This window comes from Leptonychotes weddellii, chromosome 13 (genome assembly GCF_054177405.1).
Source record: "Leptonychotes weddellii isolate Sample4059 chromosome 13, ASM5417740v2, whole genome shotgun sequence".
Lineage (NCBI taxonomy): Eukaryota > Metazoa > Chordata > Mammalia > Carnivora > Phocidae > Leptonychotes > Leptonychotes weddellii.
The window spans coordinates 16,259,733-16,279,779 of record NC_138381.1 but is presented as its reverse complement, the minus strand read 5'-3'; the positions used below and the strand labels follow the sequence as shown (position 1 = coordinate 16,279,779).

At 43.7% G+C, this 20,047-nt stretch overlaps 1 protein-coding gene across 1 annotated transcript in view; it reads right to left on the bottom strand.

The window, feature by feature from the left end:
• Positions 1-1,428: 1,428 nt before the first annotated feature.
• The window catches only part of FECH (ferrochelatase), a 34,373-nt gene continuing 15,754 nt past the window's right edge, over positions 1,429-20,047 (bottom strand). The window contains exons 5-11 of the mRNA XM_081801128.1: positions 17,987-18,121; positions 14,871-14,977; positions 11,227-11,325; positions 8,082-8,189; positions 7,513-7,677; positions 3,260-3,319; positions 1,429-2,786 (exon numbers count right to left, since the gene is read on the bottom strand). Of these exons, the coding sequence (XP_081657254.1) occupies positions 2,652-2,786; positions 3,260-3,319; positions 7,513-7,677; positions 8,082-8,189; positions 11,227-11,325; positions 14,871-14,977; positions 17,987-18,121 (809 nt within the window). The 3' untranslated portion in view covers positions 1,429-2,651. The remainder of the gene's footprint in view (positions 2,787-3,259; positions 3,320-7,512; positions 7,678-8,081; positions 8,190-11,226; positions 11,326-14,870; positions 14,978-17,986; positions 18,122-20,047) is intronic.

The following is a 20,047-nucleotide window of genomic DNA, read 5'->3' as shown; positions in this document are numbered from 1 at the left end:
ATAGGGCCTTTAACAAGGAGTTTCACTGCTCCTCAAGTGGACTAAATCTTCTTCGAGTGCAAACACTTCTTTGAATTTAAAAAAGGTAAGTAGTTCCAGAATGCAGATTCTTTGGGAGCATTCCTTCCTTCTGTGCTGTCCATCCAGGGAGCTGGGCCTTCCAAGGACCCTGGGAGGCCGAACTGCCTCCTCGTCACAGCAAGTCTCCTGTCCGGGTTGATCCATCCGTTAAAGCCAGGTCTGTTCCTAAGCAGGCACTACCAGCAGCCCCCGGGCTAAGTCATTACCAGGGCAACCACATGGATTTCAAAGTTGACAAAGAGCATCACCATACTCAAAGACTATCAGCTCCGAGAACAGTCGTGGATTTTGTCCTACCACGTGCCCCCCTCGAGTGTGACCCTTATCCATCTTTGGTTAACAACAGTCCCAGGTAACCCTTCTCAGGACAACACATGCCATGAGCCGGGATCCCAGTAACACCCCCTTGGCCTCTCACTACAAGGGCTGGTCTGGTCCTGCTCACAATCAAGGATATTCTTCCAGACAGCCCAGTCACTGTTGATTCCAAGGTTTCCTTAGCAAATGAGGGGTTTCAGATATCCTAGCAAGACTCCTGAATTGGGGGCACGTGGGTGGCTGTCGTTAAGCATCTACCTTCGGCTCAGGTCATGATCCCGGGGTCCTGAGATCGAGCCCCACATCGGGCTCCCTGCTCAGTGGGAAGCCTGTTCTCCCTCTCCTGCTCCCCTCCCCTCTCCCTCTATCTGACAAATAAATAAAATCTTAAAAAAAAAAAAAAAAGCCTCATGAATCAGAGTTTTCTGTAACATGTGCATAATACAGTCGAAGTGAAGCAGGCCCTCAGCAGATGTGCCGTAGGGAGAAAGGCTGCAGGCCTATCCTGCCTTCCCGGGCCATCCCACTAACCCAGGGCATTCACTTCACTGTGGGACGGTCACCCCGTCTACCTTGAAGCTAATCCCCCCAAAGCTGATGGAAATAGCCAATTATCCATGCCTTGTACCCTTCTCTGGAAACACAATCTACTAACAGGAAAACTAATTTGGAAAAAAAAAATGCACAAATTACTCAAATTTCAGAGCTGTTATCAGTGTGGGAAAATTATTAACTAAAATGAACAGCACATTTCTTTTATTGTATTCCGAAGTAAATTCTTTCCTATAATAATTTTGATTATTAACTAACTTGCATTAGTTTTGATTTCACAGAGAGCATGAATCAAGTGGTTAAAACCTTAATGATGTGATAATATTTATTAATATAGTAAATCCCGAATATAGAAGATCTATGACTCCTCTAATACTTCCAGTTTATAAACTGGCTTCAAAAACATCAAAGACATGCTCTTTTGAAGAACAAAGTTTTAGAACTTGGAGGAAAGAGAAGGTAATCATTACAAATTCATTACGGATCCATCAGAGATTTTTTTTAATCCATTTAAATCCACGTATAGGAGATCGGATTCTGATCTTACATTATTTCTACATTTTTAGAACAACTTTTCACTCACATATTCAAGGTTACAATGGCATTAAAAATATCCACAGGAAAGGAATGGCATAAGATATAATAACATGATTAATAGCTGTTATGTTAGAGTTGTTATTTCTCTTTTCTCTATTTTTCAAATTTCCAATAGGAGGGTTATATAATTTTTATAATAAAAATTGTAAGTTAAGAAAGAATTCAAGATTACAAAACATAGTTGACTTTATAAAATAATGCTTCAAACAAATAGGCAGAAAGAAGACATTCAACCAAAATAAAGAAGATGCTCCACGGAAAGGTTCACCAGGTCCTGGGACGAGCTTTACAGATGAAGCCCATCGTTAGCACTTCCAGCCTCACTGGCCTTGGAGACAGGAAGCAGCGGGAGCCCCCTTTCTTGTGGCACCACAGATCCTCACCAAGGCATGAACGACAAATGCTGGATTTCTACATGTTTATTAGCCTTGTGTGCCTGGGGAATCGCAAAGCACTTTTGGAATCTGTACTTGATTTGGTTTTAGGGTGAAGAAAGTGAGGTTCACGCAGAAGTACCAAAGTGACCAACTAATGAAGACATCACAGGCCAAAGCAGCCGCTGTGGGCAAGCACACCGCCTCACTGGCATTCCGTGCCCCGTGGGCTTAGGGAAAGGTCAGGTAAGGGTTCCTTTTCAAATTATATTTCCTTTACTCAACTACGTTCCCTTAAAAAACAAGGACAACTAACTGCATGCACAAGACTGTAAACAGAGCTCATTCACACTGACAGCCCACAGAGGGGACTCTCGATATCCTTGCAGGGTTTTGGGGCAATAAAACCAAAATCTATATTTAAAATATGTGTGCATCTATTAAGATAAATTTTTAAAACTCATTTTTTAAATAGCCCAGTGGACCTTCCAAACTGGTAACTTTACCCACAAAGGGGGACTATAAATGCTTACTGTATTGGTATATAAAAATAGAAAACCCCAATGAGGATTTCAGAGTCTGTTCCTCAAGAAATCACACACTTTTTGCCCAAAGGCTGTACGGATACCAATGAAACTTTCTTCCTTGACCTCTAAATACATCTCCTCCACAACAGGGGCATCTGGGGGTTGGGCATTTGCCTAATCCCATGGGGTCCTCTGGCGGGGATCACAGCTGCTGGCTGATGAAGAAGGATTTGGTCTCCCTGCAGACAGGATTTACACAGAGCGGACAACTCAGAGTCAACTGCTTGGAGCACAGCTCGTTTGACTGGATGTGTGACAGCACCAGATCGGCCAGGGCCTGGAAGACGGGCGACAAGAAGCAGAGATTCCTCAGAAGCAAAACGTCTGCTCTCTCCCCGCGCATCTCCCCCTCCCATCTGCTCCGATAATCACTATGGCTGAGGGTTGCTTTTTTCGTCTGAATTATGACTGCTTTGAACTGGGTTCTCTGATACCTTCATTTCCTAAGGATCCTCGGCTTAGAGAAAAGTTAAAATAGAGATTTTAGAGGACATCCTCTTACCCCACCTGCTAAACCCTGCCTCTGGAAGGCAGGTCTTAAATTAGACACAGTTATAGGTGGGTAGAAATAAGAAAATTGGGGCTATCTAAAGGAAGAAGGAGCAAGAGTATAAGGAATTCGATTTTATTTTTGTAATTAATTGGAACTCAAAATGTTCTAATATGTGAGAAAACCAATATTCTGTAAGAGTTTCTCAGAGGATTTCTCTCCGATATGTTCTACTAAAATGGTTGTAACACTATAGATACCTTGGAGAACAATGGATTTCCATTAAGAGACTCTGCTCTTCTGATGTTTTCAACTCCACACTGAATCAAATGAGAAAAAGAAGGAAAAACACATACACGTTTTATTTTTCGTTTTTTTTTAAAGAAACCGCTACAAAAAAAATAAATAAATAACCGGACTTAGATACATACACAACTTAAAGTCTGACTTCCAAAGTGTTTCCAGATGGCTCAGAAATGCAAACAGTCCCGGGCCCAGACACAGATGTAGATTTTCACCTCTGTTATCATAAAACTGCTCTCAATTTCTATTCCTTTCCCCACCCTATTACCTTCCCCATAGGTGTTTAGTTTCCAAACCGTTTTTGAGGCTGTATTTGACAGACTTCTCAACTCAAATCTGCTTATTATTCTTTTTTTTTTTTAAGTTTTTATTTATTTATTTGACAGAGAGAGACACAGAGAGAGAAGGAACACAAGCAGCAGGGGTGGGAGAGGGAGAAGCAGGCTTCCCGCCAAGCAGGGAGCCCGATGCGGGGCTCGATCCCAGGACCCTGGGATCATGACCTGAGCCGAAGGCAGATGCTTAACGACTGAGCCACCCAGGCACCCCCTATTCTTTTTTTATTCTACCTTTCTAATGCACACTTTTACAGACTCTACCTAAGCAGAATGTTGCTTTAATTAAATAAATCTTTATGCCTGTTTTGATTCCAACTGCCAAAAGAGGTAGATTAATTTAATGTATATTGAACCTAGATTGGATCCAATGCAGAGTGGGGTTTTTAAATATATCCTTACATAGAAAAACCCAAAATAAAACCTGAGGACTGTTTTACTATCCTTGCTTCCCTCCCCCAAAATACCCAGTTGATTATCCCCCAAATAATTAAGAAACATCTAATTATTGTTCACTCAGGTAGTCAAGATCTTCTCTTTCCCTTTCCAAAATGCCAATGGCTTTCGGTTGCTTTATCTTTTAAGTTAACTTTAATCAGCATGGGAAAAACGGTGAGATTCAGCAAACACACAGTTCTCAACCTGAAAAGGAACTGTATTCAGAGTGTTTGGGTGACTTAGTTGGTTAAGCGCCCGACTCTTGATTTTGGCTCAGGTCACGATCTCAGGGTCGTGAGATCGAGCCCCGTATCAGGCTCCACGCTCAGCAGAGAGTTTGCTTGAGATTCTCTCTCTCCCTCTCCCACTGCCCCTCCCCCCTCACATGAACGCAAGCATGCTCGCAAGTGCTCTCTCTTAAATAAATAAATAAATCTTAAAAAAAAAAAGGGAAAAAAGAGACTATACTCTAAGACTCCATGTAGAAGTCAGTGACAGCAAGACAACCAATGTCAGCAGTGTTCTTGAAGACTACGGATGGGACAGTCCAAGGACATACCTCTGTAGGGCAATCCAGTAAAGCATCTACCAACATATAAATTCCATTTGTAGGAATTTTTCCTAAGAAATTAATTGGAGGGCGCCTGGGTGGCTCAGATGGTTAAGCGTCTGCCTTCGGCTCAGGTCATGATCTCAGGGTCCTGGGATCGAGTCCCACATCGGGCTCCCTGCTCAGCGGGAAGCCTGCTTCTCCCTCTGCCTGCCACTCCCCCTGCTTGTACTCTCCCTCTCTCTCCCTCTCTCTCTCCCTCTCTCTCTGGCAAATAAAAAAATAAAATCTTTAAAAAAAAAAAAGAAATTAATTAATTGGAAAATGGAAAAGAAAATTATGTTTATTACAGAGCAGTTTAGGAAAGTAAAATGTTGGAAACATCTTAAATATATACTGATCAAGGATTCATTTAAAATAATTATAAAGGGGCGCCTGGGTGGCTCAGTCATTAAGCGTCTGCCTTCCGCTCAGGTCATGACCCCAGGGTCCTGGGATGGAGCCCCGCATCGGGCTCCCTGCTGGGCGGGAAGCCTGCTTCTCCCTCTCCCACTCACCCTGCTTGTGTTCCCTCTCTCGCTGTGTCTCTCTCTGTCAAAAAAATAAAATCTTAAATAAATAAATAAAATAATTATATAGATGATTACATTTATTGATTTAGGTACATAATATATTTCTAAGGGGGGAAAAAAGGTTACTGTTTTGTATAAATATATATGTAAAATACCATGCAAAAATGGTATGTTATTCATAAACATGTAGGAGCATACAATTTTTCTTAAAGTACACATACATTTAGAGAAAAAAGGGGACTAATTTTTATCAAAATATTAACTTATCTCTTGGGGTAAGATTCTTTTTTTTAAAGAGACAGAGAGGAAAATGGCAGAGGGGGAGAGGGAGAATCCTAAGCAGGCTCCACGCTCAGCGCAGAGCCAGACTCGAGGCTCGATCTCACAACCCTGAGATCAGGACCTGAGCCAAAATCAAGAGTCAGACACCCAACCGACTGGGCCACCCAGGCACCCCTCTCAGGGGTACGATTCTTTTTTTTTTTTTTTTTTTTAAAGATTTTATTTATTTATTTGACAGAGAGAGAGACACAGCGAGAGAGGGAACACAAGCAGGGGGAGCAGGAGAAGGAGAAGCAGGCTCCCTGCAGAGCAGGGAGCCCGATGTGGGACTCGATCCCAGGACCCTGGGATCATGACCTGAGCCGAAGGCAGTCGCTCAACCGACTGAGCCACCCAGGCGCCCGTGGGGTTACGATTCTGAATGAGCTCTACTCTCTCTGTGATACTTCTCTGAACTGTCTGAGCTCTTTATTATTTGTATTATCAAAAAGCAATAATTTCATCTTAGGAAAAAATTCAAACTACTTTTTAAAGAAAGTCATTTTAAACACAGTATATTCTTCCATCAAAACAATGAAATCAACTGTAGCTGGATGGTTTTCTTAATTCTCTCTATGGGCTAATTTATTAGTCACTAATAATCCAGCTGATTACTGAGGAATAACCTCGGTTTGGTGATATTAATGAATGTGAATTATTGTTCAATACAAGCAAAAGCTTATTTTCTAAACACACTGGAATGAACTATATTTGCACGTAAAAGTCTTTTTAGTAAGCTCACAGTTAGCCAACGTCAGGGTGGGATATGGAAGGCACCATTACATGAAATCCACAGACAACCCTGCCACCTCACTTTAGCCAATTACAGCTTCGCCATAAATTCTGTATCAGAACTATTGACAAGTAATTTACGCACCCTCTAACTTCCTCAACATTTGATTGATGACCAGCATGCATAAACAAAAACCTGTGGGGCTGGGTGCTGGCTAAAGCTGTCCCCAACCCACTCTCACCCTGCCCTGCACCTGCCACCCAGTCCCAGAGAGGGTGAAGTATCCTTTGAGGCCAGGCCTCCATCAATCACGCCTGGGGAGGACCAGGATCAGCAGTTCTGGCAGAAGATGAGAGGAGGAAGGGTTTTGTGGGTCCCAGAGCTTCCACAGTTCCCACAGAAACAATGTTATAAATTGGATTCAGGTTTCAGGTCGGCCCTCTGAAGGCGTGAGATGGGTGAACAGTAAGTTTTTCTCCACTGTGAATGATAATTCACATCCATCTTACATCACAAGACACTATGGGTGGTATTTGTTCTTTCAATAATCAGACTGATCACAACACCGGCAAACAGCTAATTAAGTGAGTGTGTGAAAGAGGTCAAGGGAATTATAACGCACACTGCTTCGGTGTTCGTTCCACGGTCTTCTAAATGACAATGCTCTTCTATGCCTCAAAATCCACCAAGAACCAGTGTAAAAGCCCCACCAGGCCAAGGAAAGGAATGACAGCACAATACAATTCTTTTCCTCCCAATTGGTGAGAAGAACAATTTTTCTTAAGAAAACGTACTTTTACCACTTCCAGGTCGCACAGTAACTCCAACGAGACAAAACGACACTGCTCGTAGCCGCGCCTATGAACCTGGTCTCACAGAGGCACAGAAGTGCTTTCCCACGGCTGCTGTGGGTTACCCTGATGTGTTCAGACTAACTCAGGTTAGGTATTATTCAGAATCAGGAGGCCAGGGAACCTGCCCACAGACGCAGCGAACAATGTCACAAACATCCCAGCAAAGTTAAGGCACCGAGTTCTATTCGTTTCAGATAAACAATACAGTGATTCAACAGTTCTGCATGTTAGTGCTCATCAAGACAGGTTGTACTCTGAACTCCTCCACCTACTTCACTCGTCCCCTCCCACCACCCCTCTGCTAACCACTGAACAGTATTTTTGAAGGATACAATTATATCGTTGCAGAGAAAGTTTCCTTTGAAAACAGATCACAATTTGTGAATGGGATTAATAGTCACACTTACCTCATTAGCTAGGACTTGAGAGTACTCGATGTCCAGTTCATACAGCGTTTCAATGTGATCGCTGGTAAACGCTATTGGAACCAAAAGAATGTTCTTCCTCCCCCTCTCACAAAGCCCTTTGATAGTCTCATCTGTTTGAGGGCCCAGCCAGGGCATCGGACCAACCTGTGAGAAAGGAGGATGGAAGGCACACCACGGCCCACTGCCCCGGACACACACACACACCACCACTCCCAGGAAGAGTGAGGGCCACGCTTTACATCTGCGTTAGTGGGTTTTGATATTTCTATACTAGGCTTGAATCCTTCTTGAAGTTGGCATAATATAAATAAATCACAATTTCTGTCATTACAACTAAAAATAATACATTAAATCAATGAAATTCAGCTAGTCACTTGATTTCCCCTCCATTTCACCTGCTTGCAGAGTTCCTTCGGCTCATGGTGAGCCACCAGGTTATAGGACATTCTGTGTACATGAAAGAGCCAAACCTAACCATTTTATAAGTAAGTCTAAAATAGACGTCCTCAGAATTGCTGACTGCCCGCAAGCATGTGGAAACCACCTACCTTAGACTGCCAAGCCAGTCGGTAGGGATTGGAGTAACCCAGCTTATCCATGACTCTCTGCACAGTGGCACCCACCTCCTGAGGATACGGGTCCCCTCTGTTGACCACCTGCAGCAGAGACACATGGGTGTTCAGTCGCCAACACTGCGAAGGGTTCTAAGAGCCTCAGGCTGTGCAGTGAGGTGGTGTGAGCTGGGGACCGGAGTCTCCCCTTCTGTCTTCTGCACTAATGATGCTATAATCTGAGCTCAACTGCCAAACTTCCTTGGATCCATTTCCTCGTGGGCCAAAGGACACCGCACTCACGCATCTCTAAGTACCTAGGAATATGTCAAATTCTACATCCATGTTATTCACGGGAGACTGACAACGTCCAATGAGGGAGGATGGGTCTCTCTGTTCCCCCATCTGAAATAGGGAAGGAGGAATTGAGAGTGTTGTATGGATGGCGTACGGACCTACTGAATCCATGGGGCCCGCTCAACACAAGGGCAAGTGCTAGTGGAGTAAGAGAGGGGAGAGGCAGCACGTGGGTGCAGACTCCAGACTCCTCGAGAATACCACCTGTGCCTTCTAATCCCTTTCCTCTCCCCACGTCCCCCACAGCAATGGACTGCGAGGCGAGCACTGTGTGCACCTCGAACGTCTGGTGACCGGTCCTGACACAACAGCGTGATAATACTCTTAAGAATGTTCAACGGGAATTTTATTTTTACTGCTTTAACGTTTAGCTGTGTACAGTCTCCCTAACCCCTTACACAGCATGATTGCTCCCCATACCATTTATTATCTCCTAACATACTGTACTATTTTCTTCTGTACTATGGTTATTATTTGTCCCCCACCCCCCCTCTCTGGGGGCAAAGACTTCTGTCTATTTCATTCATTCCCGTATCCTACGACAGTGGAGGAACAGTGCTTAGAATATAGTGGATAGAACAATGCTCAATAAATATTGTTGAAATAAAATACTGATAAACCATTTTATGATATTACTAAAAGACCATTAGAAACCTAAATATAGAATGAATGAGGGAAACAGAAAGTTGCCATTAGAACAACACAGAAATAACTGCTACAGGCAAGATCTCCTGAAGGATGCTAAAATTGGTGGGCAAAAGTCGAGGAACAAGACAACATTTTCATGGTCTCAAAGTATCTCACCTAAGATATTTTAAAATCACAAGGAGAAAAACGGTAACTTTACAATGTACAATCCAGCAGATACCACCTTAGACAAATGGCCAGGGATCACATCACCAGTGGTAGGACGTTTGTCATCATGTACCATGCACTGAGAAGGACAGATCACTCTGGAGTGTTCTTCCCAGTATTGCAGAGCCGCAATCGAATCATGGGAAAATACCTGACGGATCCAAGTGCAAGAGCGTGCTACCAAACAACCGACATTCCACTAAATCATTCTTCAAAAATATCAAGGTCATGAAAGACAGGGAAAGCATGGGGGCTGTCACAGACTGGGGCATAACTGAGAAGACGGGACAACGAAACATGACATGGGATGTTGGACCAGATCCCTGAACAAAAAAGGACAACTGTGGACGAAGTGGTGAAATCCGATCGAGCCTGGCCTTTGGCTCCTAGCATGGCACCACTGCTAGCTTCCTGGTTTGGGTCACTGTGCTGTGGTTATGGAGAGGTCAGCATGAGGAGAAGCTACGGGAAGGATGTATATGTATGTGTATGTATGTACATATGTATGCATATGAACCCTCTGTACTATTTTTGCAACTTTGTCTAAAGTCTACAATTACTTCCGAATAATTACTTCCAAATAGTAAGTCTTTAAAAAGTCACTAAGGAGGAAAAAGCCATTAGCAGCAAGTGCAGGGGAAAAGAAAAGCCTGCTAGAACAGTCTTCTCCCTTGACTAGCCCTCGTCTTCCCTACCCCTTCCTCATCCTCATGACCTCATGGCCCTCCTCAGTCCCACACAGGACGCTGGGCGACAAAGAAAGCTGGCAGCAGGATGCTCGGTCCCTGAGGGAAAGAAAGGGCAGTGCGGCGGATGGTGAAGGGAAGGGCAAGCGGCACCCGGAACTGTTCACATGGAAAAGGTGTTTCCTCCTCTCCTGCTTCAAAAGCTTCCCTTTCAGACATGGCCTCATCACACCTAGCACGGTTATGAAATGGATGAGGGCAGAGCAGCGGGATAGACATGTGAAGAGGATTTGCATGATACCAGAAGAGAGAATATGAACTTGTTAAAATAAAATAGGCAGGCTTCCAGGGAGAGAAATTCCTCTCCCAAGTCACCTACAGCTGAACCGGCACCTGCTGGGTGGAGATGGAGGAGTGGAAAAGCTTTAAGGGCTCGACCCCAGTGACCACCAGGTGGCAGTAAAGACCGATTAGAAAAGTGGCCCCAGACACTCAGGTTAACTCCATTAACTCTGGAGTTAAACCCTTAATGACACCTCCAAAGACAATTCTCCACCTCTCTGGCTTCGAAAGCACTGTTTGGGGGCACAATGATAGTTCTGAGCTGATGAAACTGACGGCTCATTCCATGCACATCTCTGTACCAGCACACTAGCTTGATCATTCTCGTTTGCAAATGTGCAAAGAACTAGGGTACGGAGGTGGTATTTTAGCGAACACCAAGTGTAATGTGAAAAACTCAGGAGCAACCAGATCACAACCTGATACACTCCATATTCACTTGCTAAAATGTGGGCTCTAGTCCTAGCAGGTTAAAAACTGTCATCAATTCAAACAGCCACTATCCAGTCTTGACAAAAGAACAGGATGGGAGATGGCTCAGTGTGACTGGAGGCCCTCAGCGCTGGACACTGACCGAAAGATCAGGTGAGCTCCTTCAACAGGGCAGGCAAAAGCAGCCTTCCTTTACCTGCCCCATGTACTGAAAACTCCTATTCATGAATACACCTTCCAGTTATCATTTCAAAGGGGTTTATTAAGACAATATTTATTCACAATATTGTAATTTGAATTAATTATTATTAGGTTTCAAGAAATGAGTCTAGTTAAATGAGCACCTCGGTAAGTCTGAGATGTTAGAACTCATCCTTGCACCAGGCTCAGGATGTTCTAGAAGATGGGTCCCATTTGCACATTCAGAAATCCTCTACTACTAGGTCATCCAACGAAACGCTCTTACTTACAGACATCGGCAGTGAGTGAGCAGAAAACAGAATGACCACCTCACTTCTCTTCTCAAGTGGAAAATGGTCCAGTTCTTTCACTATGTGGTCTGCAAAGCACTGCGGGAACAGCAAGAAAAGAGGATGAGAAGGAGGGCTGGGAAGAAAAGAAACAGAAGGAAAAGAAAATATGTTTAAAATGAGAGCTCGGACAAAAATCTCCTGGCAACCCTCAAAAACTGGAACTCTCTTTTTAAAAAATTGCAAACAGTACAGTCTCCTCTCGCTTTGGTTCATCATGAAAATGGCTCATAACGGTTTCAGGGGCCTAGGGAATTTGATGGGAAACTTCTAAAGCTCGCTAATGGCTCACTGAAAATGAGCGCTCTGGATCTGCTTCCCCTCGGGAGGAACAGGGCACACTTCCAGATGGAGAGAAGACACAGATGGGAAGGAGAAGTTGTTTTAAGACCTCTCATTTGCTCGGTTAGCAGGAAAACAGCTTACAGGCTCTTTCTAAATCTTCCTCAGTTTGGCTTTCAGGCCTATCACATTAAAATACATTAGACACAAATAGTAGAGGAATAAGAAAATACTATTCTATTTTTACGACCTTCTCCTTCTGAGCCCAGTATCCTCCCTGAGTCAGTCTTCACAACAACCTTCATAACAACAGATGAGAGGTTATACAACTCTCGTTAAATTAACAGAGGGGGAAGAGGCCGCCGACGTGGGGGCCATTCAGTCACATCTGCGGGACCTGGGCTGCCAGGCAGGCCCCGCCTCCGCCTCCAAAGCTCTGTCCACCAGACCAGTTAACTCCCTCCATCTAGTTGGCTCTTTCCGATCTACATCGATAGGTGCTGAAATACCCGATGTGAAGAGGCTTTCTTTCATCTTCCACTTTAATCATTCTTCGTCACTTAACTCAGAAAGCAAATGCTACAAAGGACATTAATGGGTCAATTGACAGAATTGGAATATGAATGTAGATTAGATGAATTTAAGTATTGATGTTAAATTTACTGAAGTTGAATACTGTATCATGGTTATGGAGGAGAAGATCCCTGCTATTTAGGTGTCAGGGTGGTTTTATAGATATAAGTTACTCTCAAAAGGTTCAGAAGAAAAATGTACACACAGACACACACACGAGTGTGCAAATGATAGAGTGGAATAAATGCTAATAATATGTGAATCTAGGCAAAGAGTTGAGTTCCTCTACTATTCTCAGTCTTGTAACTTTTCTGCATGTTTAAACTTATTTCCAAATAGAAAGGTTTTTGAAAAATCATAAAGGATGATCTACCAGAACCACGTACATTTGCTATTTGGTATTTTGGTATATCGGTGGTTGATACTACAAGAGGAGCAAATAATTCCCTAATCAACACAGAGATATTACTAATCTTTCCAAACCCTCAAAATTTGGTGAATAAATGCACTAAGGTACAAGATGGTGCCTAGAGACTTTCCTTTTCAAAATTTAGAATTTATACAGAGTAAATGTGGTTATATCTAAATCTTCGTTAGATATGAACAAAACCAATATTTTCTGGCGGTCTTCGCAGTGCTTGGAAAGAAGGATGCTCAGGAAGGGCCGTGTTTGGACCCACAGCAGCCTGGGTAAGGAGACCCACTGTGAAGCTTACAAGGAGCCTGAGCCTAGGTTTACTCCAATTACCGGCAGCTCGTGACACAGCAATATTAGGGATGACAGTAAGGAAATGACAGTTTCCAGTAATTACTACCTGTAACAAGTAGAAATGTAGAGTGAGACGTTCTCTTCAGTGTTAGTTTTTAACTGTATTTTTAGTTTCCAATTAGGGTTTGACTTGTTTTTTTTTTTAATTTCTGCTAGATATCCAATCTCCTCATGTCAGCTCCACGATATGAAGAATAAAACCGGTCTATAAATTTTTGTTTCTAAAAAACTTTAGTATTTTTCCTTTTCTCCTCTCACAAAAGAGCGAGCAGAAACACAATTTGTTCCGGCTTGCAACAGACGCTAAGCCGCCGTCCACACTGAGGAGCCGCGGGCAAGGAAAAGACTACTTAGATCACCTCCAATTCGTCTGCGGTATCCTCGATGTGCAATCTCTCTGCGGAATGAAAGAGCCAGGCGGCTCTGAGCCTTCAATCACACCATCGAGAAGGGCAGATAAATGCCTCTAAAATTCCCTTTCATTTTGTGAACGGAGACTTCCTCAGTTAAGAGACCTTTCCATCTTTCTGCTTCCCCCCTTTTCAAAGGGCTGAATTTTAATGCAAATCTAATTACTCAGTGGATCAGGGCAGGCAGATGCTGTGCAGATCCCTCCGTTCTCTGCTACCACATGTCAGTGCTGACCTGAAACCCCTCGCTCCCAGTCACAGGCCGCCCAGAGCAAACCAGTAGGGGCACACTGGGTCTTTCGCGACGCTAACTGGACCCAGCAGTACAGCGAAAGGGTGGGGGGCTCTCAGAGTGGAACTACACCTATCCCTAAGGAAAGGCACCTCCTTTTCATTTTTACTTAAAACTGTTTTTCCACCTAAGTGTTAACCCTTGACATCACCTCTGTGCCTAAGGAACAGGGCCTGCTGCGGGGAAGAGCGGGCCTGCTTTTACCGATGTCTAGCCCCACCTAGTGGTGTTAGATTTTAAGTGACTCCAGGCTTTTTAAAAAGATGTTAAATGGGTATTTTGGCAGAGAATGTCCACGGAGTGAAACATAAACTGGATGAAACCTAAATCACTCCATACGTCCCCTACCTAAACTAACTCAAAGGCAGAAACCTCCTCTGACAGAACAAAACTATATCTGTACATTTTAGGGCAATTACCAATGCTCCTCTCATGTACAAATGGCAAAAAAGTCTACGGTAACACCAATTCAAAGCTATTGGCTTTTGATTTGTAGTTTTAACTGATTCTCCAAAAACCAAGCAACTGTTCATGGAAATATTATAAATACAATTGCATGGGAGAAATCTGAAATTTCTTCTAATATGACTTTCTCAACTGAAATGTTAAATCTAGTTTCATGTCAGAACAAGTAGATTCAGTACCTTGAAAAATTTTAAAACCTATTGTCGTTTTATTTATTTATTTTTTAAAGATTTTATTTATTTTTTGTCAGAGAGAGACAGACAGAACACAAGCAGGGGGAGAGGCAGGCAGAGGGACAAGCAAGCTCCCCGCTGAGCAAGGAGCCCGATGTGGGACTCGATCCCAGAACCCTGGGATCATGACCTGAGCCGAAGGCAGCCGTTCAACCGACTGAGCCACCCAGGCGTCCCAGCCTTTTGTCATTTTAAAGAATTTAGAAAATACAGGATCTGTCTGTCACTCAATATATAAATGTAAATTAATGGAAACACTCTGTATAATCTTTCATGTCCTGGTTATTGGGAAACACGAAACTCAAAACATAATTCTGCTCTAGTTTGTAACTAACAGTGTTAATCCGAAGAAAGGAAAGACTCTAACCTCTAATTATGAGATTTATTTTCTCTTGTCATAACAAGTCGAGTCTCTAATACCTTTTTTTTTAAATCCCAGCACACAATTTAAGCAAGAGAATGGGAAGGCTCAGAAGGACGCCACAAACTAGGCAGGGACAAGAACCTGACCCACCCCAGCAGCTGGGCTGACGGGGGGCTGTGGGCAGTGGCTGGCTTACCTGAATGAGGAGGGGGTGTGTGGGCCACCTGTCAATGGTGCTCCACTTCATCCCAGGCTTCTTTCCCACTTCGTTATAGTATCTGTAAATGGCATTTAAGCTGCTGCCTGAAAAATACAGGGGACCACTTAGTAGACGTGTGTTGATGATAGTGAAAATGAAAAACAGACTAGTAAAGGCAGTAAGTTCGAAATAGGTAACCGCTTCTATACTGAATTGGTCTAATTACAATCATTTCAACGCTCTAAAATGCAGACAGATTTAACTAACCTGCAAATGAAGATCACTAAAAAGCAATCAATTGCAATGGCCTTTCAAAGACAAGTGAGGCCATTTCTAGTGAGAAAGACAATGGTAGAGGATTTATGAAATATAAGCCGCCACTATTTGCAGGAACCAAGTCTAACAACTGAAAGCATGTTAATTTTTTCCCCCATTATGAAGGTAATCAACCCAAGCAGGAAATGTAGGGGGTGGGGAAGAAAGGAAAAAAGAAACTGGCCATGATCCAGCTAATACAGCGATGGTGTTACTCTAGCCGAGTTCTTTCCTATTATTTTCCTGTACAGCTGTTTTGTTTCACAAAGTTGTAATTTTAGCACATATGCAATTCTGTATCCTGAGCACTTGGCATATTTTTATTTATTATTATGAGATGCATATTTTCTACCTTACACTAAAAGCTTTATAGCTATCTTTTTAAATGACTTGTTGATAAGAAGACTAGCTTATTTAGATTTGCATGAGCGTTCTCTATTATTATCTGCTTCTACAAGATTGTCATCATTCCCCAGAATAAGTTAAATGGATAGCAAATCCTTACGAGTAATCTAACAGTACTTGCATTTTTTTTTTTTTAAAGATTTTATTTATTTATTTGAGAGAAAGAGAGAGAGACAGAGAAACAGCATGAGAGGGGAGAGGGTCAGAGGGAGAAGCAGGCTCCCCGCTGAGCCGGGAGCCCGATGTGGGACTCGATCCCAGGACTCCAGGATCATGACCCGAGCCGAAGGCAGTTGCTTAACAAACTGAGCCACCCAGGCGCCCAGTACTTGTATTTTTAACCAAGAGGTCAAAATCACGAAAATTCAACGACTGAAGGAAGACAGATGGTGCCAACCCAATGGAACTTCTTCCTGGCCGAGGGAAGCTGGCGTGTGCAACTAATCCTAACACGGAGCCTCTTTCTCAATCTTAACATAGGGCAAATGTTCCAAAACATTTCCCTGCTTCCCAACAGCAACGCACTGGTTTCTGTAACAATGAGGACTGTTAATCTGATAGGTCTCCAGATTAAAATACGAGCCGGGATACAGCCCATAGTTAAATCAAATGTACATTTAGCCTAAAACTTAATTTTCAAAAAGATAAAGGAGTTCCATTCCGGAAAACAATGAGTCAGATAAATCCAAATTGAGTCCACTGCAGGTTCAAAAACAATCTCTCCAGAAATCAGAGTCAGCAGCATATTCATACCGCAAGCCACACTGTACAGGCGAATATCATCTTTAGGATTTTTGAAGCCACAAAAGGACTTCTGGAAGCCACATTAGTTCTTCTGGGTCACTCAGAAACATTTGATCAACTATCCAAAGTAGTAATGAAGGGGAAAATAGAACTAAAACAATTGCATGTGATTGATACACAGGATATACCGCTCTGCTCCAACAACGTGTGTCTAAATGATACAACAGGTTAACAACACTCTCGTGGCCTCAAAGAATGGAAGTGCTTTCCAAAGGCTTTTGAATCTCTGAGTGAAGATCACCTGCCCTTTCACGTGAGATGGACCAGGGAACAGCCCCACAGACACTGACACCTGAGACCCACTGGTAGAGTCAGCTGTGAAATGAAACCCAGTCAATCCTCTGTCATACAAATAACCATCGTCTTAACTTGTCTCATTTTGAGAGCAGACATTTGCAGTTGGGGTATATATATATTTTTTAACATTTTATTTATTTATTTGAAAGAGAGAGAGCGAGAGAGAGCGCACAAGCAGGGGGAAGAGCAGAGGGAGAGGGACAGGCAGACTCTGCACTGAGCATGGAGCCTGACTCGGGGCTTGATCCCACGACCTTGAGATCATGACCTGAGCTGAAATCAAGAGTCGGACGCTCAACGGACTGAGCCACCCAGGCACACCTACGTTTGAGGTATATTTTTTAAAGCAAGGCAAAGGTATGCTTAGAAATTTATAAAATCTTATTCCTTCTCCAATAACACATTAGCAGACATTTTGAGTTGTAGAAGTACATTTCCAAAAGAAGTCAAAACTCAAACTCTTGAGGGTGTCTGAGAACTCAGGCATTTTCACAGGGGCTCTGAACAAACATTTGAGGCACACAACAGGCTTTGAACATGTCCTCTGACAGCCTTTTGTTTCTCTTTATAATTATAGAAACAATATGCACTAACATCCACAAGCAATTTGGGAGTCAAAATGTGCTGAGCCCAATCCTTGAAATAGAATGCAAACAAATATATGTGTGAGTAGAAGCTTTACCTATTACCAATGCTACAGAGAAGGGCAAAATTGATTATTCTCCTGCTCCAGTTAAATATATAGGAAACAACACGCAGTAATATTTTCCCAAATCTAGAACACTGAGAGAAGTTTACAAAGAGAACCTCAAGCTGGGCTTTGGTTTACCCAGTAAACCAACCCATAAATAAAGTGTAGCACAAAACATACCAGTATTTCTCGTACTACCTGGGCACCTCTGCTTTCAAAATGGAAACTGCAATCACCTTTGCTATGTTACTGAGAATATGAGGGTTGCCATAAAAATAGGGTTTAGTATGCAAACATAAAAAGTGGCTTAACGTTCACCACTGAGCCGTTACACAACTGCATTAAAGCACTGAGCACGAGGGGCGACCGCCTTCCACCCACCGTTTGTAATTCTCAGCCGATTGGCCTATAACTCAAGGGACAGATGAACCGTGAGATTTCAAATGGACAGGCCTGCACTCTCGTGTTTAAAGAAGCGGACAGGCTGGATTTGCCATTCAAATGGAAAATGATTTATCCTTTGCTTCCGCACTCAGGTGCCCCGGCGATGGCGGCCAGGGCCCGGCGTCCCCGCCCTCCCACTGTCAAGGGGAAGCCTTACCTGTCGTGGAGCAGCTGTATTGTGGGTACTGCGTGAAGGCAATAGCCCTCTCTACCCCGTCTCTCTCCATCTCTTCAATTGCTTCTTCTGTTAAAGGATGGACGTACCGGAATCCAATATAGTATTTGTGAGGGGCTGTTAGGAAGCATGTGTGGAAAGGAGAAAGTATTAATCTTTATATAGATTCCTCGGAGTCACCAAACATCATGCAAAGCCCAGAACAAAGAACAGTTAACCTAATTTCCTGTGAGGCTGATAATGTTTGGGCTAAGTTTAGAATATTCCTCGGATCTTATCCAGTCTTCGCTAGTGCCCGGACTTTTCACCATTTTCTGGGTCAACCTCCTCCCACCCCCAACACACACACCTTCACCGAGCACAGTGGTTTTTACAACTCAAATGTCTTCTCTTTATTCTCTGCTCTTGACTGAGATAAGAGAGACTCAAAGGAAGGAAGGAAAGAACTAGCACTTACTCTTGAAATGTAACCTCCTCTGATGTACCAGATACCGTGGTGGACACTTTGCTCGTATTTTTTCTTTCATTTAAACCTCATTTTTCAGATAAAGAAACTGAAACTCTCCAAGGTTAATGAACCTGCCCAAAGTCACACCTAGCAGATGGTGGAGCTGAAATTGAATGTGGGTCTCACCCCTCCCGAGCCGGGGCCCCCTCCCGGCCCCACAGCCTGCTTCCACCACCCGGGTTCCCTCCTGCTCCCTCAGACCCCAGGTCACCTGGGTAAGCTCTGGGATACTCAACAACCGTTCAGGGATAACAAACGATTGAAATGGTTCTCCTCATTTAATAGATAAAGAAACCCAACAACAAAGCTTAAATTGGAGGCACCGATTCGGATTTGAAGTAACAGCCCAAGTCAGTGTATACCCTTGCCTTCCTTCCCCGTGTATTCCTCACAAACCCCTTCTCCTATCCCTCCTTTGTCCGTCTCCGTCTTCTTGTCCTGGATCTTAAAAGCACCCACCGCCACACAATTTCTTAGGCATTTAGAAAATCATAAAACTGAAAGTCTCCTGTCGTTTCACAGGACAAAGCTAACTCCCACTCAGGGATGACGCTGAGAATATGCAACATAAATGTTAAGTCATAACAGAACCAAGATGATGCTACTGTCCCAGTGTGAGCAGGGGCTGCCACTAAGTACGGGACATGAAACAGCCACAAGAAATGTTTAGGCTGAAGTGAAGGAAAAGGTAACATGTTCACTGTTGGTGTGTCTGTATAAACTGCACCTCGGTGATGGGACACGGGGAACGGGCAAGCAGGGGCACATGTTCCCAAGGACAGGAGCGGACATGGGAAGGAGAGAGAGGCGTGCATGTGCATGGGAAGGACAGGCTGCTCTGGTAAGTCTCTGGCTGGGGACCGCAAAAAGAGGAAGGAAGGGGCATACGGAGAATCATTTTCGGCAGTCTGTCCCTTCCAGGCCACCAATTTTATGTTCTTTTGTGTAAAATGACGAACTGCAGTTAAAATACACCAGAATGCCCGACACAGTAAGCAAAGTCCAAATGACTGACTGACCGAAGATTACAACGTGGTTCATCCCAAAACTGCCAACTGTCATGCTCCCAAGTCCCTGCCTGAGGAGCTCTGGGGGACCTAAGCTGAGGCTGAAGTGGGATTTGCCTTCTAATCTATTCTTCTGAGACAATCCTATTACTAGATTGCTACGGTAAGATCCTCCAATGCTACAGGCCAACCAGCTTCTGGCATTCTCTTTCCACCTTTGGAAAAGTTGCAGCCTAAATGCCTGGGGCCTGGGAGTTCCTCAAATCTTGCAGACAAGAGAGGTGAAGTGGCTGCCCCTGCAGATAAAGGCCGGGTGGTGACCTCGGTTTGAAGTGAGGGAGGGTAAAATACTCTGGGAGGAACAGATAAGACTTGGTAAACTGTTGGATTAAAGATGGCCTGCACAAACATACTGCAGGAGAATGGCCATGTGCTCTCCCTGACTAGGCCTAGCCTGAGGAAGCAAATGTTTCCCCGAAGGCCACTGGCCGGCCTGGCCTAGTCTACCCTTGGAGCCACATGGCCCAG